The 15,903-nt window shown below is 40.8% G+C and overlaps 1 protein-coding gene across 1 annotated transcript in view; it reads right to left on the reverse strand.

The window, feature by feature from the left end:
- pgap1 (post-GPI attachment to proteins inositol deacylase 1) overlaps positions 1-15,903 on the reverse strand; it is a 100,743-nt gene that overhangs the window by 73,221 nt on the left and 11,619 nt on the right. Inside the window, exons 4-11 of the mRNA XM_052018315.1 lie at positions 11,750-11,921; positions 10,325-10,485; positions 7,521-7,573; positions 6,982-7,048; positions 5,624-5,729; positions 5,486-5,544; positions 5,305-5,400; positions 4,956-5,005 (exon numbers count right to left, since the gene is read on the reverse strand). Coding sequence (XP_051874275.1) covers positions 4,956-5,005; positions 5,305-5,400; positions 5,486-5,544; positions 5,624-5,729; positions 6,982-7,048; positions 7,521-7,573; positions 10,325-10,485; positions 11,750-11,921 — 764 coding nt within the window. The remainder of the gene's footprint in view (positions 1-4,955; positions 5,006-5,304; positions 5,401-5,485; positions 5,545-5,623; positions 5,730-6,981; positions 7,049-7,520; positions 7,574-10,324; positions 10,486-11,749; positions 11,922-15,903) is intronic.

Raw genomic sequence — 15,903 nt, forward strand, 5'->3', positions numbered from 1 at the left:
CTCCCATTATACCATTTCCCTCACTTATATCTATGTGATCTATCTTTTCTCATATTCCCATCAACTCTCCCCAATTTTCCTGCCACCCACCTGTCAGGAGGTCCTTGGGATGCGAGAGGAAACCACGGCATTCAGGAGAAACCCAAGCAGTCGCAGGGAGAATCTACAAGCTCCACCCAGACAACACCAGAGGTCAGGGTCAGACCCAGGTCACTGGATTTTCTGTTTGTTGTCACAGTACAACTAGTGGGCAAGTTGACTGCAATATTTGATTATATAAAGTGATTGCACTTTCAAATGGCCATAATCTTGTTTGGTGATACCCTGTGGTCATGAAAGACATTAAATAAATGCCAGCACTTTTTCCCTTTTTTTATAAATAACTGTTGTTTTGTGTGAATCTCCCAATCTATACAACAATTATCACCCTACTGGGCAGCTACGTGCACAAAGCCATTTTCACTGAGACAGCGTGGTTACATGGCAACATGAACTAGGGTCATGAGAATCAAACACACTGACAGACAGAACTGTCTCTGGGCAGGACTGGTATCACAGAACTGAACAGCACCAATTGTCAGGCTTCAGGTGTACTTTGTACATTAAATACAGTTTAAACCTATTGAAGGTTAGTAGATGACTCCACTTCAATAAAGTGACCAAGCCAACATATTTAGACAGGTTTAACTGATTGATCTCTGAAAAGGGAGGCTGGAGATAAATAGAAATGATACAGATGGCATAGTGAGCCATCATCTCAGAGTTCAAAGAAATTCACCAGCCCTTAAATTATTCATGTGTATAATATGCTGTATGGTTCTTCAGCATATCCTGAAAAAACACACAATGCAATCTCAGGATCTTTGGCAAAGCCTGGAACATAGTCATCGCAAATAAAGAGTAGAGAAACTTCTGGTGGTCTCTTCCCTCAGTCCGGAAGAACACAAAAGGCAGCGTAAAAGCCTGTGGTAAGGACATCCTCATCCTTAAACTGCATGCCAATCATACTTTAGTCCACTGCTCGAAGGAGCACCAGTCTATTGAAGACTGGCATTCAATTACTTTTGTTTAAGATGAGACCTTTAAAATAAATCAGCCAAAACTGATGTCACTGCCCATGAAAATCAATGACGGGATCACTTCGCTCAGCACACTGCTGTCCTGTATAAGTAGGCAACATTATATACTGCCCTCTAGAGGCTTTGCATTACACTGTTAAGAATCATGCAGACAAGAGTCAAAAGAATTACATATACATTTGCTTCAGACTTGCAATGAGAACAAAACTTGAATCAAATGCATTGAATACTTTTGTACAGCTCTGCATAACAAGGTCTGGGATTAGATCGATGGAATTAAAGACTATTTCCAAATGCAAGTAGGTTTTTTAAAATCACCTGCAAAAACACTCCTGTTAACAATAAGTTAATACCCTGGCTATTTAGCTTGACAAATCTCATTTTAAGCTAGTACTTTCTGTTGTCAAGGTGTTGATTATGGAAATATGCTATGTGCACAAATATATCCATTTTCCACTACTGAATATTTATTCACCTACTGGCAATACACTATTACTGGAATTAAACAGTAATCTCACTCAAATGAACCTCAAATGAAAAGAGGAAAAGTAAATTTTCAAAAATTGTCTACAAATTTCCTCCAACATGCACTGAAGATCATTATCTAATTTGCTATTTACAATTAGCTCTACCATACCATTTAACCTTTATCATGGCATGGATTCATTTACATGTCCTGCAATCTTCTGAGGCCAACAGAAGAACAAGAAAGAACAAGGTCAGGTGGGGGGGGGGGGGGGGGGGGGGGGGGGGGGGGTAGTTGAGAACCAAATACAACAATATTGCATTTTATAAAATTATGGACTATTTGTGGGATTCTTGCTTGTTGGCAGTTTCACATTTGAATTACAGATGTTTCTGCACACTGCAAAGAATAAACAGCTCTGCTCAGCTGAGACACACACCTGAGGTCATGCGACAGATTTGTTCCAGAAACTACAAAATGCAGGTGTTGATTCCTGCCACTGTGATGGTCATTCAGCTATTCTAAAGAGTCCATTCAATCCATGGGTCATATCAATCCATTCAAAGAAAGATAACCCATGGTGTTGTCCCTATTACAAGTATGCTTGGCATCAATACTTAGACAGGTGCACATTAACCTGAGACCTTTTAACAAATTACCATCAAATGCAGTTACATGAAACACATTTTTTAAACTCCAGTTACTCTGAACCACATTCAAGAAATCAGGGTAGGATTTTTGACGAAAATGCACAGCAGTCAGATTCAAACAATGGGTAAGACATGGGTGTTTAAAGATGTCATGCGAGTAAACAGCTATGTAAAAAAACTATTGGCCTTGTGTATAATGATTTGTACAAGGTAAATCATTATACACAATGAGTAAGGAGCAAGACTATTGTTTGATTCAGAGTTAATATCAAAATCTCTCCTACTGTGAATTATAATTCAGGTTACCTGCTATTCCTCTACCTTGTTTAACTTCCAATAACATGCTGAATAGTTTATGGTTTAAGGCTGCGATTCATCTACCTTTTGAAGAACAGGAAAAAAAATCTGGGTTAAAAAAATAGAAAATGCTGGAAACACTCAGCAAGTCAGGCAGCATCAGTACCAAGAGTAACAGAGTCAATGTTTTGGAATCAGAACTGGGAAAGAAAGAAAACAAGTGAGTTTTAGGTTGCAGAGAAGGTAGGGGAGGGATGGGTAGAACAAAGTATCTCTGAAAGGGTGAGATTAGAGTTGGGATAAGCTATAAAGACCTTAGTTGACAGGTTAATCGAGGCAGAGAGTGAGAGAGAAAAACAAAAGCAATTAGATGAGAACAGTTAGACAAACATAAAAAGTGTAAAATGCAGGATGGTGGAATATGCCCTGCAGGTCAGACTATGCCAACAGAGAGAAAATCTGAGCCAATGTCACAGATGGATAATTTACAGCAAAAGTGGCCAGTTCTGGTAAAGACAGAGAGAGCAGGTCACCTGAAGTTGTAGGATTCAATAGAGTCCAGAAGGCTGCTATGTGCTAAGAGTGAAGATGAAGAGTTGTTCCTCAGGCTTACGTTGGGACTATAATAATAGTGTAGGAGGCCACAGATGGGTCAGAGTGGGAGTGGGATGGAGAATTAAAGTTTGAGGTAGAGCAATCAATAGGAATCTTGGAGTTGCCCTGGAGAAAGCAGATGCTTCGCCAAGTGATCACCAAATCTGCATTTGATTCTTCCGATGTAGAGGAGGTCACATTGTGAACAATGAATACAGCACACTAGACTGGAAGAAGTACAAGCAAATCAAGTTGAAAAAGTTGTTCAATATGAGATTGAGTTCAGCCAGGCAAATGACTGTGTTGGGGAAGGGAAATGGTTGGGCCTCTGTTCAAGTAGCAGAGTGCTGTCAGACTATCCTGGTGTGGGATGGTGGAGAGGGATGAACCAAGGTAAAGATGAACCAGTTAGAATAAGAGAATTGAAAACCCTCAAAGTGACGAAGAGCATTAGAGGTGTCATGAATATCATTTGGAAGAGATTAACCTGGGGAGAACGGATGGAGTCAAGGTAGGAAGAAATAAGTTCAGTGCAGCAAAGGCAGGCAGAAACAATGGGTCTTGTCTGTACAGTCCTGCCTGTGGCATGGGCTCTGCAGGGTTGGGAGACCACAAAGCTGGAAGCTGTGGAGGGAAGATCTCCTGAGGGAAAAGGTCAGTCACTACTTGGGAGATAATGGCCTGATATTTAATGATAGGGTCTGAGAGCTGACATTTGCTCTCAGTGAGATGGTCAATTCACTTTCTCCGTCTATATCAAGTTAGCCATTTCCATTGTAAGTCATCCATCTGTGATATTGGCTCAGTGCTTCTTTCCATTAGCACAGCCTGACCTGCTCAGCATACCCCATAGTCCTGCATCTCACAATTTTTTTCAGGTCTTTGTATTCTCACTCTCTAAATGTCCTCATTTCATAGTTTCTGTTGTTTTTTTCCTCCTAACGGTCCTTATTAGTCAATTGGATGACTTACACAACCTCTGTATGGCAACTCTGGCTTCACCTTAGAGATATTCTCTTTATCTGATCTAACCCTCCAGCACCACCTCTGCAACTTAAAACCGACTTGTTTTAACTCTTTCCCAGTTCTGATGAAGGGTCTTTGACATGAAACGTTAACTCTATTTCACTTTCCATAGACCTTGCCTGATCCATTGAGTGTTTCCACCATGTTCTGTTTTTATTTCAGATTTCCAGCATCAGGGGCTTTTTAATTTTCATGAGATAGTGATTGTTTGATATATACTCCAGAAAAAAGAAAGGTGACAGAAGTTCTCTGTTTGAATCTTGAGTCTCACTACAATTACCTAGATTAGGGTAAAGGCATTATCTAGTTTGTAGTGTCATGTATGATTAGCTTGCACATAACCCAGAAATTAAACCACATGGAGAATGCCACTTCTAAAAATGTTTAGAAAATTGTGCTTTTAGCAATTATATTTCAGGTCTGAATCAGTGTTTGACATGTATTTTCTTGCAAACAAGTCTTTAGTTTTATCAAACATCAGCTTATAGCTTAAAGTATTAGCTCAATGGACTTCTCAAAAATGCCCATAGTGCCTTGCAGTTTTCAGTCCCAAGTTTTCCATGCAGCTGCAACGCATCAATCCGATAAAAGATTCACATACAGTTACATTTATTTTTATATAGCTAATTGTACAATAAGTGGTTGGCAATGCCTGCTGTTATTTTTTTTCCTTTTGGATTTGTACTTTCCCATGATTTAAGCAGTAATTTGTTTCAACAGGAAACCACAGAAAATGGGGTTCAAGCTTCTCTAATTATTAGAAATAAAAACCAATAATAAATAGTTGATATCTTAAGATTTCTGTTTGAATAAAAGCAGTATAATTAGGAAAAATGTACTTACCAAACTGATTGGTTAATCACAGTACAGCCATAGATCCAGTTACTGGATTCCTATCAATTCAAAGAGTAAAATTCATTTGAGATTGTTATACTTTAAATGCCCTTGAAACAAAGTTGTACATGTAGGCGAAGTGAGAACCTACTCATGTTTTCAATGTAAAGGACTTTTAAAAATGCTTCATAAATAAAGCCCAATCCTGCTGACTTTTCTCATTTGAGAAGTACAGCACACCTCTTGCTTTACATATAAAGATAAAATGTTGCTGAAACTTACTATTAATGATAGAGGAATACATCAGTGAAAGTTGCAAAATATTTCAATATTTTGATCAAAAAGAAAGCAAACTTACCAGATTGGTGGTTCGACAATATAAATTACTGAAACGTTCCTCCTCACTTGGAAGTGGTAAAATAAAATATGAAGCTTTGGGTGACTGTGCTGAAAACTAAAACATATTTTGACACATATATCAAAACTGCAAATTTGCTCAGAATATGTTAAACTAGCTTAAAAAATACAATATCTATTACCTCCGGACAGTTGTAAGTCCATTTGTATGTTTTAATTTCACTCCACGTTGCAATTGAACCTGAAGTAAAGATACATATTAAATAAACTTTACATAATTGGCCATATCGCTAAATTTTAAACAACACGTCACTTCAAACCTGAGAATGAGACAGAAGACTCAGGATTATCTTCAAAATCCTTTTCTGAATAGCTGACAAAATGATGATGAAGGACTGACATTCTCCTCTTTAGATCCATTGTTATCTTAAAAAACAAATCATCAATGTCATAACCACTTTAAACATAGAAATCAACAACTAGCAGTTTTACGACTGCACAGGTCTAAAATAATCCAGCATATCTTCATAACCATTGTCCACAGCCACAAAACAAAGTTAAAATTCATCAGATACAAAAGTAATAAAAAGCTGGTACAATGACAGTATTATTCACATCACTTCAGTTCCACTGGTAGGGATCCATTTTATTGTGTATAATCAAAAATTACTCAACTGGCAACAAGTAACAGTCTTAAAATTCTTTTGCACAACTGGCTGTTTACAATTCTTAATACTCAAAGCGAGCTGAAAGAGCAAAAAATTATTTATTTTTAACAAAAAGGAAATTGTAACAGTTTAAGCTAATTCAGCCATTTTTTCCCCATGTGGCGAGATTTTTTCAAACTTGTCATTGCCATGAAATCTCCAAAAACAATTATATTAATTATGCTTGTTTAACACTTTGAGACTGCAAACTAGACTTTTTTGTTATATCCTATCTAGCAACATTGGGGATCAGAAAGTTATTACTAGGTGACAATCTCTACTCTAAACTTTAGGACTGAATTGCAAAGTATTACTTTATGTTACTTTCTCTGTTGCAAGAAGTTTTGTATTAATTATATTCATTTTTAAACAAATTATTTGGAATTCTAACCACTGAGGTACTGCTGGACAGTACATTAAGTTGAAGTTTTATCTGCCAAAGTGTCCATTAAACCAGGAGGTTCAAATAATGTTCAAACACGACAATATTAGAGAAGTAGAGAATGCTCTTTATGTCACATTCTAACATTACTCCCCAAGAGAAAGCTATCAAAATCGCTCATCTTTATGCTTTAGGAAACAGGAGTTCACCGCTGTCATTTATCCATGCTGAATTCCCCATGTGGAGGTAGCAACTCCAGGTCAGGCACTTTCACACATCAAGAGAGAAAGTACAACAAAATGCAGAAAAGGACATGGATAATTGTAAAATGTTAATGTTGAAGAAAGGATAAGTACTAGCATTGCCTTTTAACAAAATACATAATGACCAATTGCCTTGATTGTACCTCAAGATGGTACAATGTTGACCCTATGGATTAATTCTGGAATCTATCTCACAGTCAGAGCATTAAGTTATTAGCTTCACATGACCCCCTTCATGTCACTATGGTTAATTATCATAAGTTTTGAAATTTATTAACAAAATGTACATAACAAATATCAATAGAGGGTAAAACATAGTCACATACCTGATTAGTATGATGGTCAACAAGATCAAAAAAGGCTCTAACAGTGGCTAGTACCAGCTCTTTACACCTAAATGTACAAAAAATAATGATTAGAACTCCAGTTAGCTTACAAATCATATCTGAAGAATAAAGTATGCAAAGAAGTATACCCAGAGAACTCGATGTATTTTGAACTAAAAGATACAAAAACCAGACCAAAATAAACTATTTTAAATGGATTCAAATATTCATGGATGATTACCCATCACTCATTTTCTTCTACTGAACAGGATAAAAACAAATAAAATTTGATAAACCAAATCCAGTGAAATAACAAATATTATGTTATCAATTTTGATGGGACCGTCAGGAATTGTAACATTACGGAGGCTTGTCAAGTTCCTCCGATTGGACCTGATTATCTTAGTTATTTGAAAAAGAATTCGCCATTGTTTTCCTTTGTTAAAAAAAAGTCTTTTGCACCAATTGTTAAGGTGGTGGCTAGAAGCTGGTTGGAGTAGTGAACGCAGCCCCTTTGGCTCATCTTTCCTTATACTTACCAGACTATGCAAAGGTGATCGGTTGAGAGCCATGCTCTTGGGACAGCTGATGTCTACGAAATAAAAATTGTCACATTCGTCCATTAAAGGCTTTATCAATTGTATTTCTAGAGTTGTAGCATTTTACAATGTTACTTTGCATTCCCCCATGTGTCAGTTAAGAAATTGTCCTGCAAGAAAGGATAAGACAGAACTGCACAACATTATAATCTTCTAATAGCAGTGAGCAAAAGGTTCACTTTGCTAAAAGGAATAAAGGCATAGACTATTTTCTAAATGGGGAGAGAATTCAGAAATAAGAGGTGCAAAGGGACTTGGGAGTCCTAGTGCAGGATTCTCTGAAGGTTAACTTGCAGGTTGAGTCAGTAGTAAGGAAGGCAAATGCAATGTTAGCATTCATTTAGAGAGGACTTGACTATAAAAGCAAGGACCTAATGCTGAGGCTTCATAAGGTATTGGTCAGACCACATTTGGAGTATTGTGAGCAGTTTTGGGCTCCATATCTAAGGAAGGAAGTGCTGGTGTTGGAGAGGGTCCAGATGTGCTTTACAAGAATGACCCCGGGGATGAAAGGGTTAACACATGAGGAGCATTTGATGGCTCTTGGCCCGTACTCGAAAGTTTAGAAGGATGAGGAGGGATCTCATTGAAACCTTCTGAATTTTGAAAGGCCTGGATAGTGGAGGTGGAGAGGATGTTTCCAGTAGTGGGACAGTCTAGGACCATAGGGCACAGCCTCAGAATAAAAGGATGTCCCTTTAGAACACAGATGAGGAGGAATTTCTTTAGCCAGAGAGCTCTGAATCTGTGGAATTCGTTGCCACTGATGGCTGTGGAGGCCAAGTCATTGGGTATATTTAAAGCAGAAGATGAGAGATTCTTGATTAGTTAGGGTGTCAAAGGTTACGTGGAGAAGGCAGGAGAATGGGGTTGAGAGAGAATAATAAATCAGCCATGATCGAATGGTGGAGCAGACTTGATAGCCCGAATGGCCTAATTCTGTTCCGATGTCTTATGGTCTCAACGTTCTGCCTCCACAGGTGCTGTTTGACTGCTGAGTTCTTACAAAGAAGTGAAGCTCTGTACTTTGAGGGGAGAACTTGCAGAGCTGAACGTTAGATTAGAACTGTCACTAGATGTATCAATGTTAATCATAACACAGGAGGAAAAACTATAGACCAGAAGTTCCCAAATCTTGTTTTGCTACACTGCACTTCAGAGATAGTTTTTCTCTCCCCAACTCCTCTCCCTTCTACTACTCCAACTCTAACGCTGACCATGGAATAAAAATCATAGCCCAAATCTTGCAGTCTGGCTGGCAGTTCCAAAGAGAACTTTTGGCATCTGGCTGAGAAGAAATCAGTCACGGACTTGTGTTAATACACAGCGAGTCCAGGGCTTATTGACAGATTCAGGTTCTGCACCAGTCAGATATGAAACCCCATTGATTTTAATGGAGATTCCAAAGTTTCAGATTGGAAAGCAGAGGATAAGGTATGTTTCTCAAAATATATATATATATTGCTTTAGAATTAAAAACATTAACACAAGTGGTCTTCACGTTTTAGTTAACTTTAGTGTGATTTTTGTTTTTAATTTAATACTTTTTAATTCCTCATTTTATTTTTAACAGCTTCTAAATGTTACTGGATATCAGAGGCATCTCAGTTTTGACTGTTGACAAAGTTCCACCCCCAGATTTGGTTTCTGTAAAGCGTGCCAGAGGATTTCAGGAGCAGAGCATAGGCTGCATTGAGATCTCACCACACAACTGGAGAAAAAGGAGAGCCAGAAAGATCTGCCATTTATCTGCATTTAGCCCAAATAAGTGAGGACCATGGGTGGCAATTCTGTGCAACAGGTTCACTCAGCAAACTCAGGCCACATTTTAGAACTGCTGCCCCTTCCGACATCGCCTCATCCATTTGGAAAAACTTAGGTATTCGACCAAAGTTGGATAAACAAACGAGCTTTGTAATATAAAATAATTAAGATAAATCTCCTCCAACTGACAAACTGGCAGGCTCTAGTTTGGACTGTACCAAATAATACTGTATAGAGTATTAAGGAACTTACTTCTTCAAAAAAAAACACTTTGAAAGAAAAACCTCTAAACTGGAAGTCATACATAGAACCCAGTACCAGAAATATACAGAGGTTGCCATTATTTTATCATTGCACAGTACATGGGAATGCTTGTGCTTAGGTTGTCACTTCTCTTAAGACAAACTCTGATCAGATTTGGTGATGGACTTCATGACATATTTATTTTTCTACAATACATTAACAAAGCAGCATTCTTTGAAGGGGATGGTGCTTGAAAAAGAAAAGAAATTCAATCTTCCTAATTTTCTTCAGTAATCTGTCCTGCAGTACATGCTGACTGTGTTAAAGTATTTCTGCTATTATGAATTTCTTTCTTAAAGAAAACTGACAAATATGTTGATGAAAATTATGATCAGAAAAGACAAAAGAAAGACAAATACAAATTGTCATAACCTTTGATTAATTATGTATACATTTACATAATGTATTGTTTTTTCTTGAGGCAAAGCACTTCAAAGCAGGGAGCAAAGAATACCCTCAAATGATTGGCGTGCCTACCAACGTCAAATAAAAGCAGAAAAACTTTACTCCAACTCAAGTTCTGCATCCTTCCTGTAAGGCATCAATGTGCATTGTTTGCGTACACTGAATCAGCTGAAGATACAACCCTCTCACAACAAAAGTACAAACGACACTAATATGAACATATTACCGCTACTAGAAGGATAAAAATAAGTTTTAAAAAACATTTATATTACCACAACATTTAGAGTATTGTTGTAAAGGCCTAGGCTTGGCACAATGGTCAGACCAGAGCGGACTTGATAATCTCGGAAACCGCCTCCAATTGAGAGGATGGTGATGTTTCTCAATTCTTTTTCATTGAGAATCCAGTGATTGTTCACAGTGCTGTAGAAGTCTTTAAGAAAGCAGATTTTGGTTTAATTATATCCATTTAACAGAATTTGACACTACATACGCTCAATGAACTACAGATCAAATGTAATTTACTGGATGTGAAGCAACCCAAGTCATCCTGCAGATGCGAAAGGCACTATATCATTAAAACATTTTCTGATTACCCCTGGGTTCAATCCTGACCAAAATTACTTCTACTAAATTGCCCATTTCGATCTCACCACCCACCTGCAATCATGTATTTCAAAGAACTTGCTACGTTCCCTGAGCTCTACCTTTTTATAGAGTCAATGAGTGAGAATCACATAGCATGGAAACAGGCTCTTCAGCCACTGAATCCATGCCCACCATCAAGCACCCATTTATATCACTTCTACACTACTCGCATTTTATTCTCCGCACATTTCCATCGACATCCCCAAGATTCTACCACACACCTACACACTACTGGCAATCTACAGTAGCCAACTAATCTATCAATCCACAAATCTTTGGGATGTGGGAGGAAACTGGAGCACCCAGAGAAAATCCATGCAGTCTTAGGGAGAACATACCAGCTCCACACAGACAGCAGTGGTGATCAGCATTGAAACCAGGTCACTGAACCTGTGCCGCAGCATCTCTACCAGCTGTGCCACAATTCTGCCATTTTACTATTTCTTTCCTTCACCTTTCATCGTCACTGCTATATGAATAAAAATAGCTCTTAAACATAGAGCAATGTATTGCAGCAAGCATACGTAATGAAACTTGCCACCTTCTATTTAACCAACAACATACTGTCACCTGTACAAGGCAACAAAGCCCTGTTAAGAGAATTAAACCTCAAATCTGATATTGCTTCCTGGGTCTACCAGCTGTGTATTACTGTGTATTCCTGGTTGTAAGCTTGTCAGTACATTCCATGGCGGTAGTGGAAGGCTGAACTACGTGCAATCACTTGGAAGACAGCGCAGCCAGAATCCACTCCTTGGTTGGCAGCAGCTAATTGGGGCATTTAAAGTAAATTCCACATATCCCACATGCCTAGCATCAGTGGGATGTTTGCCCACCCAAATTAAAACTCATCATGCATTTGATGCAGCGAGCACAAACAGCTTTGCAATGAATTGCACCATCACCAACCAAAACACATTAAAAATGCACTACCATTGTGTATTCTCCATACATTTTCAATACAACAAACGTCAATTTGGATCAGTAAATTCATTATGAAAGAAAGGTAATTGTATAACTCTGCAATCACTTCAGGTTTCCAGACTTACCTATGTGGTAGCTGTCCAGTAATAGGACTGGTGCAACATGAGGTGTAGCTTGAGTTATAATAAGACTTATTAGTGTAGATTTAAAGTTGGGTAAAGTGAATAGTGCTCTAGCAACGATGCCACCCATTGAATGGCCCACAATTGCAACACTGCTGGGTGCACCTTTTTGATCCTAAGGAAATAAATAGATCAAAATTAATTTCAGAAGCATTTTGGGTCAATGTCCGACACAAGAGGCTGCAGATGCTGGAAGCTGGAGCAACAAACAATCTGCTGGAGGAACTCAGTAGGTCGAGCAGCAGCTGTGGGAGGAAAGGAAATAGTCAACGTTTCGGGTTGAAACCCTGCATCAGGACTGAGAGTGGAGAGGCAAGATGACCGGTATAGAGAGGAGAAGGGGAGTGGTGGGACAGGTGACTAGTGGACTGAGAAGGAGTGCAAGTTGACAGGCAAGTTGCACCAGGTAGGGGAGGAGAGCGGGGTGGAGTTGGGAGACGGTGGCAGGTGAATGGTAGCCCTGTTCTCCCAGCAGGGAGATAAGCAGGAACACGAAAGGCTACCTGTGCTGGACTCTGATAAATAAAGGAGGTGATAGTGGGAACCATTAAGGCAGAGGTGAATGGCAGATGGAACCAGAACCAGATGAGGGAGGGCAGGGGGGAGCCTATGGGTGAACTGTGTGTGTAGTGGGTGGATGAAACCAGGAGGGAGTGAGGAATGAAGATGGGTGATGGAGGGCTGGTGGGGGGTGGAGGGGTGACAATAATGGGAGGACCAGATAAGGATTCAGAGGAGGGGGAAAGGGAGGGGGTATTGGAAGGGGAGAAAGAGAAGGGGGGGGGGTACCTAAAAATGGAAAACTCACTTCACTCCCCCCCCCCCATTACCCTCATACCTTGCCCCAGCTCCAATCCCTGCCGGTTCTTCACCATCGCTGCCCCCCCCCCCCAACCTCCCCTTCTCTGATGCTGGGCAGTCAGTCTTCAGCAGAGGCCTCACCTTCATACACCTGCGGCTATGCCTCAATGAGTTCCGGACCAGTCATGATGTTGAGCTCTTCCTCCATCCCCTCTGCCTCTGTGCCAATTTCTTTGACAAGGAGTCCTCAGCCCCCACTGATGACCCCTCCTCATTCTCCTTCCTCTTGGACACCCAATTCAGGCCTTTTTACCCTCTCTTGACCTTTTCATCTCCAACTGCCATCATGACATCAACCGCCTTGCCTTCTCCACTCCCCTGGCCTGCTCCAACCTCGCCTCCTCTGATTACACAGCCCTCCATTCATTTTGCAGCAATCGCAACCTGGTCATCAAACCCACAGACAAGAGTGGGGCCATTGTAGTCTGGTGGACTTACCTCTACCTTGCAGATACAGTGGCATGCAAAAGTTTGGGCACCCCTGGTCAAAATTTCTGTTACTGTGAATAGCTAAGCAAGTACAAGATGACCTGATTTCCAAAAGGCATGAAGTTAAAGATGACACATTTCTTTAATATTTTAAGCAAGATTACTTTTTTTATTTCCACCTTTTACAGTTTCAAAATAACAAAACAGGAAAAGGGCCCGAAGCAAAAGTTTGGGCACCCTGCATGGTCAGTACTTGAGTCTTTCAATTCTTGTTTGGGAGATTTTCGCCCATTCTTCCTTGCAAAAGGCTTCTAGTTCTGTGAGATTCTTGGGCCACCTTGCATGCACTGCTCTTCTGAGATCTATCCACAGATTTTCGATGATGTTTAGGTTGGGGGACTGTGAGGGCCATGGCAAAACATTCAACTTGTGCCTCTTGAGGTAGTCCATTGTGGATTTTGAGGTGTGTTTAGGATCGTTACCCTGTTGTAGAAGCCATCCTCTTTTCATCTTCAGCTTTTTTTTTTACAGTGTGATGTTTTCTTCCAGAATTTCGTGGTATTTAATTGAGTTCATTCTTCCCTCTACCAGTGAGATGTTCCCCGTGCCACTGGGTGCAACACAACCCCCGTGCTTAACAGTTGGAAAGGTGTTCTTTTCATGAAATTCTGCACCCTTTTTTCTCCAAACTTTCCTGTGTCCTCACCACAAAATTCAGCATCAGAAGTTTGCAAAGGAACATCTAAACAAGCCTGATGCATTTTGGAAACAAGTCCTGGGGACTGATGAAGTTAAAATAGAACTTATTGGCCACAATGGACTACCTCAAGAGGCACAAGCTGAAGGTTTTGCCATGGCCCTCACAGTCCCCCAACCTAAACATCATCGAAAATCTGTGGATAGACCTCAGAAGAGCAGTGCATGCAAGACGGCCCAAGAATCTCACAGAACTAGAAGCCTCTTGCAAGGAAGAATGGGTGAAAATCTCCCAAGCAAGAATTGAAAGACTCTTGGCTGGCTGCAGAAAGTGTTTACAAGCTGTGATAGTTGCCAAAGGGGGTGTTACTAAGTACTGACCATGCAGGGTGCCCAAACTTTTGTTTCGGGCCCTTTTCCTGTTTTGTTATTTTGAAACTGTAAAAGATGGAAATAAAAAAGTAATCTTGCTTAAAATATTAAAGAAATGTGTCATCTTTAACTCTATGTCTTTTGGAAATCAGGTCATCTTTTACTCGCTTAGCTATTCGCAGTAACAGAAATTTTGACCAGGGGTGCCCAAACTTTTGCATGCCACAGTACCTCCTCATACCAAACCCTGGACTAATAACCCCACCAACAATCACCAGGCCGTCATCCCCCGCACGGTCACAGATCTCAACACATCAGGAGGTCGCCTCTCCACAGCCTCTAACCTGATAGAAGTGGGAAGTGCGGGATTAGGCCACTATCACTTACCCAAGATCCATAAACAGGACTGTTCTGGTAGGCTCACTGTTTCTGCCTGTTCTTGCCCCACTGAACTCATCTCTCATACCCTGACTCAATCTTGTCTTCCCTTATCCAGTCCCTTCCCGCCTACATCCGGGACACCACGCATGCCCTCCACCAATTTGACAACTTCCGATTCCCTGGGCCTCACCACCTCATCTTCACTATGGATGTCCAGTCTTTATACACCTCCATCCCCCATCAGGAAGGTCTTAATGCCCTCTGCTTGTTTCTACAACAAAGATCCAACCAGTTCCCCTCCACCAACAGTCTCATCCACCTGGCTGAACTTGTTCTTACCCTGAACAACTTCTCTTTTGACTCCTCTCACTTCCTACAAATCAAAGGTGTAGCCATGGGCACCCATATGGGCCCCAGCTATGCCTTTTTGTTGGCTACGTGGAACAGTCCCTGTTCCAAATGTGCTCCAGTACCACTGCCCAACTCATCCTCTGTGACTGCATTGATGCTGCTTCCTGTACCCGTGTGCAACTCATCAATTTTATCACCTCACCACAAACTTCCACCCTGCTCTCAAATTCATGTGGACCATTTCTGACGCTTCTCTCCCTTTTCTAGATCTCTGTCTCCATCTCAGGAGACAAATAATCCACTGACATTTACTATAAACCCACCAACTCCCACAGCTACTTAGACTACACCTCTTCCTTCCGTCTCTTGTAAGGATGCCATTCCTTTCTCTCAGTCTCTTCATCTCCGCCGCATCTGCTCTTAAGATGAGGCTTTCTGTTCCAGGCCATCTTTTTCAGGAAGCGTGGCTTTCCTTCTGCTGTGGTTGATGGTGCCCGATCTCACATCTCCTCTGTTTCTGCTCTCACCCTGCCTTCCTCCAGAGGAGACAGAGTGTTTCCCTGGTCCTCACTTTTCACACTATGAGCCTCCACATCCAGCATATCATCCATCACCATTTCCACCAGCTACAATGAGATCCCACCACAAAGCCACATCTTCTCCTCCCCACCCCTTTCCACCTTCCACAGGGACCACTCCCTCCGTGACTCCCTGTTCCACTCATCCCCCCCTTACCCCTGGCACTTTCCCCTGCCCTCGTAGATGTAACACTTGTCCTTACACCTCCTCCCTCACGACAATTCAAGGACCTAAACAGTCCTTCCAGGTGAGGCAAAGGTTCACGTGCACCTCCTCCAACCTCATCCACTGCATTCGGTGCTCCCGATGTGGCCTCCTCTACGTCAGTAAGTCCAAGCACAGACTCGGCAACTGTTTCTCAGAACACCTATGCTTGGTCCGCAACGGCCATCCCAAGCTCTCAGCTGCAGACCATTTCAACTCCCCTT

The sequence above is a fragment of the Pristis pectinata genome, chromosome 1 (assembly GCF_009764475.1).
Source record: "Pristis pectinata isolate sPriPec2 chromosome 1, sPriPec2.1.pri, whole genome shotgun sequence".
Lineage (NCBI taxonomy): Eukaryota > Metazoa > Chordata > Chondrichthyes > Rhinopristiformes > Pristidae > Pristis > Pristis pectinata.